Genomic DNA, 12,497 nt, shown 5'->3' on the forward strand with positions numbered 1-12,497 from the left:
TGGTGCCTCCATCATCTGCTGCTTTAGGGACTGCCAGAATTCACAGCTAAAACCTCACACACTGCCCTTATTTACTTTTCATATTTTTTTTTCTTGCTGTTTCTGACCTGAGACCAAAAGTTCATGAAGTTTTTAACTCCTGGAAGCTTATCAGTCTTGCCTGGACCTCATGTCCTGTACAGCCTGCTGGTTTTGTTCTCCTCTCTTTATTTCTTGCTCCCCAAACTCACTGCCAATTCAATAACAAGAAAACAAAAATCTATTCTTCTTCACAGGCTGCTACTGCATGTTTTCCCCTCCTCAGCCACCTTTCACACAAATTGGAAGAAAAAAAAGCAAGGAAAAAAAACGTGGAACTCAAAGGAAAATAATTAAGAAAGAATTAAAAGAACACAATAGAGGTTCTCCTGGTAACACAGCACTCTGGCAATGCTGCAGGCTGTAGGGTGGCAGGAGCATGTCCCAGGAATTCCCAAATCCCCTGTGCAGCAGGAACACTCTTGTGGTCTCTAGCTGCTCACAGTGACCCTGAGATGTGTTAGAAAGTCTCTTTTCCCAGCCCAGAAGTCAAAGAAGGAGTCAGAGCTCTTAATTTCTCAGTCTCAAGGTTGTTTATTGTTCCTTATCTATAAAATTCTTTCTCCTGTCCAGCTGAGGTCTGCTTAGCAGGACAGACAGAGGCACTCTGACTACCTCAGAGGTGATGTTATCTTTTTATATTAAAAACTACGTGTACAATATTTACAGTTACTTCTCAATACCTATCACCTATGTTAGACACTGAGCTTCTACTCTAAACTGTTGCAGACATCTCTTATGAGAAATCCTTTCCTTAGGATTTTTCCTCCTGAGAAGCTGAGAGGCCTCAGGAACAAAATGTAACCAATGGTTATCTGCTGCTGTGGAATGCAACAGGGGCATCTGGGATTGGCCCATGTTGGAGGTTTCTAATTAATGGCCAATCACAGCCCAGCTGGCTTAGACAGAGAGACTGAGCCACAAACCTTTGTTATGATTCTTCCCTATTCTATTCTTAGCCAGCCTTCTGAAGAAATCTTTTCTTCTATTCTTTTAGTATAGTTTTAATGTAATATATATCATAAAATAATAAATCAGCCTTCTGAAACATGGAGTCAAATCCTTGTCTCTTCCCTCAGCCTGAGACCCCTGTGAACACCATCACACAAACCAATCCAAAAGTGCCAACATCACAGCAGAAGATGGAGGCCAAGAAGAAGAAGGAGAAAGGCTGGACACACCCAGATTCCTCCATCTTGCCCCCTGAACCCCCATTCTAAAAACCCCCAAAAAATCTATTTTTTTACTCCATGATAAATTCACTATCATTCTACTTAAACTGTCATGGCTTGTAATTCTTCATATAAGGTTGGTAATTGTTTTTCCAAGGGCTAAATCAAAGGCAGGGGGGTCTGGGCTCTGTGCCAGGGTCTCTGAGCCCCCTGGGCAGGGTCTCAAGTCCTCCAGGGTAGCCAGAGGGATTTCCTGGGTTCCCACAGGACACCAGCAGAGCTCTGGGTGGGGGTCCTTGCACAGCAGAGCTGGAGCAGTGGTTTCTGCAGGCACACAGCTCAGTCTGAGGGAAGGGCACTTGAGGATGTGAAGTGCTGGCTGAACCTGCAGGCAGACTGAGGCTCTATTCAGCACAACCCTCAAGTCCTTTGTGCACCTCTGCCTTTGCTCTTTTCTGTTTTATTTCCTGCCCAGAGCTGGCTCAGTTCTGCTCAGATCCCCTGTTAACTCTTGGAGTGCCTTGGTAATGTGGGACAGTGCAGAGACCTCTCACCATATTGAGTCACAGAATCCCAGAATGGATTGGGTCAGAAAGGACCTTAAAAATCATCCCATTCCAGCCCTGTCCTGGGCAGGAACACTTCCACTACTATCCCAGGCTGCTCCAAGCTCTCTCCAACCTGGCCTTGGGCACTTCCCAGGATGGGACAGTCACAGCTTCTCTGGGCAACCTGTGCTGGGGCCTCACCATCCTCTCAGTGAGGAATTTCTTCCCAATTTCTCATCTTAACCTGCCCTCCTTCAGCTTAACACCATTCCCCCTTGTCCCATCACTCCATGCTCTTGTGAAAAATCCCTCTCCAGCCTTTTTGTAAGCCCCCTTTAAATACCAGAAACACATATTAATTAATTATTGAGATTCCTATGTCCAACATTCACTAACACTAACACCGAGTTATGTTTTAAAGAGCAACAACAAAAAAAAAGCATGAGCAGAGGTTTAATATAAACACATTAACCTATTATATAAAAACATAAATACTGCAACATGTGATTGCAGTGAAGTATAACTTTCCATGCATAAGCTTTTTCTTGTTGACTGTGGGTCTGCTTCAGGTGATTAGTTTAGATTAGATGCTGAACTTTGAGTTAGGTGAGGTGAATCTTGCTTCTAACATTTGTTATCCTCTTTAGACTTTACCCTTCATGTCTCAGCATGCAGCAAACCAGTAACAAATTCCTTCCTGTTCAATGACAATACTCAGCAAAGCTAATTATACCCCAGTCAGTGATTTCTAATTTATACACAAACAATATCCCAGAGAACTTTTGGATTTTCTATCAAAATTTAGTATAATTTCATGAAAATATGTGTTCCCTACAGTGATGTGGATATTTAGCTGGTTGAGATGTGCAGAGCAGCAAAAAATAATTTTTATCCCTTTAGAGTTTTTGATGCTTATGTTGCCATAGAAAGACTGGAATCACCATATCTACTTAAGCATAAATATAAATGTGGAGGGCTTGTTTCAAAGTGCACTGTGGAAAATAAAACACCTGAAGTTATGTGTGGGCATCACATAGACAATGGTCTGATCTTCTCAGGTCTTGACATCCTGGAAATATTGGATGTCCCATCCCTGGGAGTGTTCAAGGCCAGGTTTGGAACAGCCTGGTCTCTGCTGCTCTGGAGGTGTCTCTGCCCACAGCAGGGGGTGGAATGAGATGATCCTGAAGTTCCTCTCCATCCCAAGCTGTGGAAACCCAGGGCACTGGGAATGTTTCTGTGTCTGCTCTGGGGTGCCCTGACCCCCAGGGCAGCACTGACTCTGACCCTCATCCATGGAGAAAGTTCCCCAGACTTCAAGATAGACTGGAACCCACAAAAGTGTGAAATAGATTATAGAGAGCAGTGCAGGTGTGTCACTGGGTGAGAAATTGAGGTTTTGGGGTTTTTAGTGTGTTGTGGATGGAAGCAGATGGAGGGCACAGGGTGTCATCCTGGGTTTCTGCTCCATGCTTCTTCTTCCTCCTTCTCCATGGGTTTGGGTGGCATTTTGTAATTGGGCAGAAAAGTCCCCATTGCAGCTCTGTGGGATCAGTGATTGGGTTCAAAGGGAAAATAATCCAGGTGTCAGCTCTGAATTGGACAGTTTAGTCTGAAAAGGCCTTGGAACAAGAGATTGTGGCCATTTTGTGCCTTCTAATGAAAAGCTGCTGAACTCTCAGTTCTGTTTTACTGATAAGGAATAATAAACACCTGAGTGTGAACATGAACTACTGTCTCAAGTGCCTTCAATCCAGACCCAGAGAAACCCACAACTGGAGCCACCATCCCAAGCCATTCCATAATTCCACGAGTCTATGACATTAAAGGGAAGATAATTTCCTTGACCAAACATTTGAACTCTGCTTCCAAGGATCCTCAAGAGGATCCTTCCCTTTTGAGGAATCAGAGGGGGAATGGGAGAAGTTGGGCATGGGAAGATCATAGAATTTGGATTTTGATCCCTGTTAAATCTCAATGTCCACCCACCCAGGTTTACAAACCTCTTCCCCTGGAGTGCTGTTGGAATCATATCCACAGGCTACAGCGTAGGGTGCAGGGTACACATCTGACCAGCCCTGGCTTGTACAATTCCTGGTCACATTCCCTGGAAGAAAAGAAAAAAAAACAAACCATGATTTAAAAAGAAACCTTCAGCTCACTGTAAAAACAACTTCTACCTCTTGTGGTATAAATGCCAAAACACAATTCTTGTAATACTTAGAGAAAAAACTCTCATACTTTTTCCCTGTTGTTAATTTTTCATATTACACAGAGCTCATAAATGGGAGTCATCTATTCTGTTTTAAAGTCCAGACCTCAGTAAAAAAGTAGATTTTAATACAGAGGTGCACACAAAACATCCCTTCAAGTGGTACCATGCTGCCAGTTGTACCCAGACCTTTGGTTCCTGGCACTGCACCAGTATTGTTTGAATGTTTTATTGTCACATTGACTTTGTTCCTGGAAAATTTTTATCTAAACAAAGCAGTGAAGTATTTATGCCTTTCACTGTGCCTGTGAGAAGCCAGGACAGGGATAGATAAAGGGCTCATTTCACACCATGCAGATAAGGCTGGGGGTCTGGAAACCAAATCCAGTCCTCCACACCCAGACCTTGCCTACACTGAGCCCTGAGCAAATGTGATTCCTGGAAAATGAACTGCACTCTGGTTTGGGAACAAAACACTTCAAAATTTGGCTGTGAAGGGAGAAAATCCATATATACTGACAAACTGTATTGCCTGTTTCAACTTGCATACTCCAGGGCAGGAAGATTTCCTGGACTGTCAAGCTTGCTGAGTGCCTGGGGCCTCTGACCAGCTAAAAAGAGCTTTAATTAACACAAGAACATCTCACTCCTTCAGCCAAACTGTCAAAACTGAAGTTCATGTGGCTCTTTGGTCCTCAGATCTGCCTGATCCATCCAGGATTGTAAGAGCAAAGCACTTCTTACTTTGTAAAACATCTCTGCTGTCCCAGCTGGACCTCAAACCCACAGCAGCTTAATCCAGTAAAAGCAGAGACCAGCACTCAGGATAAGCCTTACCCCAAGAGGTTTGTGGGCTAAAAGGCCAAGATATGGGTTTGTCAAAAATAACAGAGCACCCAACAGCACATTGTAAATTCCCCCAGCACCTTCCCTGACCACCAGCGCCCACCCTGCCCACCTCACTAAAATCCCATTACTGGGGCATTCCACTGGTGCCATTCACCTCACAAAACTGGAAAACTGGTCAATACACCAGAATGAACAAACAGAAGTGAAACTTTGCTTCTTAAGGTGAAAAACGACACCAAGGAAGCTCAAAGAGCTTTGCAAACATTTCCAACGATTGAGCTCTTTGCATACAAGAGTAAGAAAACTGCAAATAGGACCAAATCAATTATGCAGCTGTGAGTCACAAAAATATTTGAGTATCACCTCCAGCAATTTCTGACACTTGACTCATCTGAGCATCTTCCCAGCCACGGGCCTGTTCTGCACTGAGAGCAATCCCCTGCCTGAAGTCACTTCTCCAATCCCTGTGACAGATGGATTTTGATATTAAACTTGTCCCTCTAATCTGTCTTTGCAGCAGATCTGAATCTGGGAGGTATTGTAAAAGCAGGGCCCCCAAGGCAGGGAAAAATGATGAGGAGGACTCTGTTGATACCAGAAGGCTAATTAATTACTTCATTATACTATTCTTCTATCCTATATCTAAACTGAAAATGCACAAGCACTCTACCAAATCTCCTGACCAATCATCAGGACACAGTTTGCAGAGATTGGTCAAGAAAACAAAACACTCACACCAGAATCCAATCAAGCAAATTCCTTCAGGTAAATAATCTCCCAACACATTCCACATGTTCCAAAACACAGGAGCAGAAAATGAGATAAGATTTGATTTTGACCATTCTTTCCTCTGCTTCTCTCAGGTTCAGAGACTGTGAATCCCACAGGGAGGGCTCTCAAAGGTGCTTTTCTTCATTTTCCCAGCTGCTCCAGAAGCAGCCAAGTCCAGCCCAGCTCCATGGGCTGCAGGCCCAGGCTTTCCCTGCATGGCCACTGTTTGCAGTTCCTTCCACCAGGGTTCATATCAGGATCATAAAGGATCTCGTGCAAACAAATCAAGGACACGACTGTTCGGTGCTTTCAGCTTTTTTGGGTTATGCAATTTCTGTTATTTCTTCTTTGTTACAATGGATCCCATTATCTGAACTTCACTGCTTCCCAGTTCCTGCTCAAAACTCTGTTTGGGGATGGCTTAAGATTTCACGGTGGTTTTAAATCTTTGTTTCTTATTCTTAGTGAGCTAAAGTGTGTTCCTTTCAGCTTATTTTTCTCCTATTTCTTCTTTTCAATTGCTCTTCCTCACAATTTCATGATTATTTAAAAACTCACCTCTCTCAGTACTTTCAAAATTTGCCCCAATGCTTTAGCAGATGTAGAAACCAAGGTAGAAGGAAAATCAATGACAAAGCATCAGTGGGATTAAAAAAATAATAATAAAAAATTACTCTGATTTTAGGGAAACTCAGAGGAAGAATTTAGGGAAACTTCCCAGAGAATTTTTTCTATTACCCTTTGCAGCTCATGTCACTTTTAGGTGTGGAAATTCACACACATGGTGTGATACAAGACACCTTTCTAAAGCCTCTCATGTTCACCTGACGTCTGAGAGGTACAAAAAGTACAAGGTTAGAAAACAAAGATTTTATCACCACAATTTGCCTGAAAATAATGGATAAGGTCTCTCCTCTGGCAAAATAACATTTCTAATTACTACTATTTAAAATGTCCCTTTTTATACTGAAAATGAGCATAAATTTTGGAAAGTGCCCCACAAGCTTTCCTCTGAGGTTTTTAGGTTAGACTGAAGTATCACACGGATTTTTATGTTCCAATGTCAAATCCCAGCTCTGCCACAGATCCCTGATGAAAATGATACATTTTTTGTGGCCTCACTGGCTCTTGTTTTTTCCAGACTTTGGTCATAAAATCTAATTATTTGTCAATGGAAAGGCAAATTTTTCAAAGCACCAGAAGTTGTATTTGCCATTTTTCAGAGCTGTTTCTCAGTAATTTGTGTAACACAAGTTCTCCCTAAAATGAGCACCAATGGAGTACCTTGAAATCTGGAGTACATTGAAAATGACAGTATCAGAAAACACAAACTTTCTGCACTTGGAATTTATCTCCAGCCTTTCAAAGTTCACTAGATTTCCCAAATGTTCCCATTTCCTATCAGACTGGAGCTAAAATTTTCAAACTGTACTCCTGGAGATTTAATGAGAAAGGAGACCAGGGGTTTATAATTACATGTATTTAGCAATGCAGAGCAGAGGAGATTCACTGAGAGATGGGAAGCATCCCAGTGCCAGCAGATTTGTGCTCCAGGCTCTCCTCTGTGTTGTGGAAAAAGAAGAGGCAAGTCCCTGGTGAGAACAGAGTCCCCTCATTCTCATGGTATTAGTTAAAGCCATGAATTAATCTGGGTTTTTTTGTGGGGTTTGTATTTAATTTGATCAATATTACCACTGTCAAACTGGTATGTCTGTTCCTAAAAGCAATGAGGTGAGGTTTTCCATTAAAAAAAAATTGGAAGAGCCACAACTAACTCTCATTTGTTTTAATAATAACCTCATTTTGCCTTGCAAGAGCTCAGTTCCTGTTTTCATGGCATCCCAGAATGGCTGAGTTTGGAAGGGACCTCTGGAGATCATCTGGCCCCAAACCCGTGCTCAGGTGTGGTCACCTAAAAATTTAAGCATGACCAGATGCCTTTTGGATATTCTTGGAATCCTTCAAGGATGGAGGCTGCACAAATCTTGTCTCAGAATTCAGAATCATGAAATCATCAAGGAAGGATTTGGGTTGGAAGGGACCCTAAAACCCAGCTCCAACCTCCCACGAGACCTCCTTGTTGTCACTGAGAGGAATTTCCTTCCATGATTTATTCATGACACAGCAGAAGAGGAGGGAGGAGTTTGTGGAACAGAGATAAAACCAGAACATTTTCTTTATCAGAGGTGTTTGATCTGGGTGGGAGTTAAACACTGAACAGATGAACTGAATAAATGCACAGAGCTGCTGTCTTGCTCTCAATTTTTTTCTCCTACTTGATTTCTTTCTGCCTCTCATCTGTTTCAAACACAGCCTTCAAACTCTGAGACATGTCTGAAAGTTCATGTTACAGGTGAAGTTTTACCTCTTTCATCTTCTTGGAAAAAACCCTCTTACTGGCTTTTAGTGGGACTTTGAATTCAGACAAAGAGAATCTGAGGTCAATCATGGCTCAGGGGTGTTGGGTTTTGCTCCCCTCTTGCTTTCCTAAACTTCTAAAGCAGAGGGGAAGGTGGTGACTGATTGCCCAGCAATCAGTCCTGCTTCTCTAGCACCATATTCCATGGACATAAATCGATTTTTTCAAGCAGAAACGATTAAAGCAGTAACATTTCTATTATTTACCATTCCTGAGACACTGCTGAGCCCACTGGCACATCTCTACTTTCATTTTTATTATTGATCTGCCCCACTGTTCCTGGAAAACACTTGAAACTTGCAGACAGCTTTCACTTAGCTGGATGCTGAAGTGTTTAGGCCTGGGTAAAACTTGTGGGGAAAGTCATGACAGGATAATTTCCCAATTTGCTTCCTCTGCCTCAGTCGTGGTCTCACAATTTCATTCCTTCAGTGCAATTTCTGCCCACTGTTTAATGTTATTTTATATTTTTGTATTTCATAACTTTATGTCATAGTAGAACCTGTGGCATTGGGTCAGCACATCAAACAAACCAACTTAATCTTCTCCCTTTGTTGTTTTTCACATCACTTTGCCTGCAGATATTGCTGTCACACGTCCAGTGCCCTGAAACTTCCTGCACCCCGTTTTTGTGGCAAAACTCAATTTTCCCTTATTTTCCTTTCCCCTTCCTGCACATTTCACTCCTAAGAGTGAAGATCCTGATCCTTATTACAGATAATTCCCCCTTTCTTAACAATAACAATGTTCCCCTTGATTAGGCACCTTTTGTAAACCATTTGTTTTCTCATGCTAAAAACAGAGCTGTCAAATTTTAGGACAAAATTCTCATTAGATCTTTTGATCCTGCAATTATAGAATTCCAGGAAACATTTAGGAAAAAAGAGATGCACATTTTCGGGTAGAGGTGGAGGTGTAGCCCCAGCCCTTCAGAGGAGTGAGGCACAAGTATTGTGACACCTCAGGTGCAAATAAATTATGGAATCGTAGAATGGTTTAGGTTGGAAAAGCCCTCTAAGATCATCAAGTCCAATCATTAACCCCACACTGCCAAGGCCACCATCAAACCATGTCCCCAGGGGCCACATCCACACGTTTTTGAGCACTGCCAGGGATGGTGATGTCCTCTCTGAGCCTCCTTTTCTCCTTTCTGGTAATTTTGCATTTCTGATATGAAGGCATATGTGGACAGCAGAGAACCTGAGCAGGTTGAGGGTTCTCAGTGAACTCCACAAAACCCACACTCAACTTCTTGGGTATTTTAATGACTATTTGTAGCAAATAAATAATGGGTATGGTTAATTTTGGGGTTCATTAGAGAGGTGGTGTTGTCTTCTTCTTATCTGCTGCTCTCTGCTCATCCCTATCCTCATTTTATTCAATTTTTGCTCCAGTTTCAGAAGCTATGCAGAATAAAAAGTGTTCACGAAGGAGGGGAAAGGAAAGGGGAAATAAATTTAGAACACCCGAGGAAAAAAGGAGTTTGGCAAGCCCAAAACTCAGATGGATCTCACCTCTCTGAGTGGGATTCCAGAGCTTGGCTGTGCCCATCCCCACCCCCTTAGGTCAATTAATCTCAGAGCTGAAGCTTAAAAACTGTCAGTGCTGATTTAACTTGTGCATGGCGGACAATTTGCTTTTGGAGAAACTGTGGGACATAAATCCCTATTACAAATGTCATCTTCCACGTATGGAAAGAGAGCTGGAACACCCTGGTCAAGAGGTGGAAAGCAAGGCACTTTAATAATGAAAGGTACCAAAAATATTTTCATCCATCTCCCTCACATGGCACTGATGAACGTCATGAAATAATGAAAATTTTCTGGATATATGAATGCCATAAAAAATTAATATCAAATGACATCAGGACAGTTTAAGGTTTTAAAATGCCACAAGACATTTTATCCTTTATTAACCATGAGATGGGATATTAGTCATTTGAACAGCTTATTCTCCATGAGGCAGGAAAATCACATTAACTCTTTGTTCCCTGGTATTTCACTCTTTTCCTGTTATAAACACAAATGACATCAGGACGTTTAAGGTTTTAAAATGCCACAAGACATTTTATCCTTTATTAACCATGAGATGGGATATTAGTCATTTGAACAGCTTATTCTCCATGAGGCAGGAAAATCAAATTAACTCTTTGTTCCCTGGTATTTCACTCTTTTCCTGCTATAAACACATTAAAAGGTTTTCTCTGGCTCACAACTTGATAAAAGCTTTCCTGTTCCTGTAAAGGGATCAAAGAGTACGACTCAAACATTACCCAGATGATTGAGTTCCTTGAAAGCTGCTCAATGGCAATCACTGCTACAAAGGAAGAGCTGCTTCACAACATTTAATGGCATTAATTTTGCAACAAATCCTATAAAATAGGAGGCAAACTTCCCCTCCCTTTATTTAAGACCGTCACTGCTTTCCCTGTTTGTTGATGGTTGTGTACAGAGTGTCTGACTCAGAGAGAATCAAAGCTGCTGCTTCTGCTTTGGGAATGGCATCAGTTGTTGTGCTGGTGCTCTGCTGAGGCAGAATTCAATCCTGTTGGAAGACATTCCCATCTGCCAGAGCCATTCTGCAATATTTTGACTGCAAATAGAGAGAAATATGTGGTTTATGGGTGGTATTAAACTCATCCTGGAATGGGAATCTAAAACCCAGCTGAACTGTACCTCTAAAGGAGCCTGTTCCTCACCTCTGACTGTAAAACCAGCACAGTCATTGAGGTTTAAAAAGGCCTCTAAGAACATCAAGTCCAAACATAAACCCAGCACTGCCAGGTGCACACTAAACCACAATCCTATTTTTGAACACTTCCCTGGACAACGAATCCAGCACTTCCCTGGGCAGCCTGTTCCACTGCTTGACCTCTATATATAATCAAATATACACAATTTTCTCCTCATTGCTCAGCTCTGGTGGCATGATGTACTAGAAGGCATTTTTAAGAGATTTTTCTTGGTGTTTTACTAACTCTACTGGTATATAAAACCCAGGGAGTGAATGCTGTGCTCAGGGGAGGGCAGAGAGCAGGAACAGCAGGAAATTCTTCCACACAGCTGATCCCATGTACAGGGGTCTTGTCCTGCAAGATGTCATATCACAGCAGCTTCTGCCTCTTCTCCCTGGGTGTGAGACAGGAATGATGAGCTACCAGGGAATTTTGGAAATGAGGGAGTTAGGGCTAGGATAGTGTTGGAGCCCTGGCTGCTGAGAATTTTAGACTTTCTGTGCTGCCAGGCACTGACCCCCAAGAGAACACTGCACTGACCTGAGGCCATGGAGAAGCTTCCAAAATGGAATGATAGAACTGGGATTGTGGGGGTGGAGTTTGAATGGAAGTGTGTGATATCACAGGGTTTAGAATATAGTGATATATATAGAGCAAGATGGAGGTTTTGGGGCAGAGGCTGGTCCTTCTTCTCCTCCAACTTCTTCACCTTCTTGTTCTTGTTCCTCTTCTTCTTCTTCTTCTTCACCTTCCTCTTCTCCTTCTTGTTCTTGTTCTTCTTCTCCTTCCTCTCCTTCTTCACCTTCTTCTTCACCTTCACCTTCTTCTCCACCTGCTTCTTCTTCTTCTTCCCCTTCTTCTCCATGGGTTTGGGTGTTTTTGTGTAATTGGATAAAAAGTCCCCATTGCAGCCATGGGTGCTTGGTTATTGGGTTAAAAGTAAAAATAATGGAGGTGTCATTTCTTAGTTGGACAGTTGATCCTTCAAAGGCCTTGCAGAGAGAGAGATTGGGCTCCATTTTTGGTTTGTTGGAGTGAAGTGCTGCAGAACTCAGAATTTGTGAGAGTGTGACAGAGATAAGAACTGATAAACATCTGAGTGCCAACAAGAAATACCATCTCACACATTTAATCCTGACCCTGGCAGAAAAAAAGAAGCAAAGAATCTGCAGGATAGGACTCCAGGGATTTTGAATTTCCTTTCTGTGCCTGAAAAGAATTTTGGTGTGGCCTTGGGCAGGTCATGTAATCAGCATGTGCTGGTTAATGAGTGCAGTGCCCAGGCCTGTTGAACAGGGATGATATTGTGCTCCTACCCCCATTCCTAATTTATCCTGTGTGTTTGCACTACAGGCTTTAAAAATGGAGGGTCAGCTCAATGCAGGATCTCCAGTGCAAAAGAACTTAATTCTCTGTTAAGGCCTTCAGGGCTTCTATAATAAAAATAGTGAAAAATAACTGTACACTACCAGGAGGCACAATCAGCCCTGTTGCTGCACGGCCTCTTGAGACCTGAGTTTTAAACTAAAGCTTCTCAGAACACCCTGAGCAGTGAGTTGAGCTACCTCCTCCATTAACCTCCCCTGCCCATTATTTTTCAGGTTAATTCCTTGGCCTGTGGTCAGACCTGTCATTCCAGCAGAAAAAAAAAAACCCAACTTTATTACGTCCAGTTCCAGCTTGTTCATTTTCTGTCAGAGACTTAATTAATGAT

General features: G+C 42.4%; 1 protein-coding gene across 1 annotated transcript in view; it reads right to left on the bottom strand.

Annotated features, from left to right (window-relative positions):
• The window catches only part of VIPR1 (vasoactive intestinal peptide receptor 1), a 121,473-nt gene that overhangs the window by 44,614 nt on the left and 64,362 nt on the right, over nucleotides 1-12,497 (bottom strand). The window contains exon 4 of the mRNA XM_077185988.1: nucleotides 3,802-3,905. Coding sequence (XP_077042103.1) covers nucleotides 3,802-3,905 — 104 coding nt within the window. The remainder of the gene's footprint in view (nucleotides 1-3,801; nucleotides 3,906-12,497) is intronic.

This window comes from Agelaius phoeniceus, chromosome 1, assembly GCF_051311805.1.
Source record: "Agelaius phoeniceus isolate bAgePho1 chromosome 1, bAgePho1.hap1, whole genome shotgun sequence".
Lineage (NCBI taxonomy): Eukaryota > Metazoa > Chordata > Aves > Passeriformes > Icteridae > Agelaius > Agelaius phoeniceus.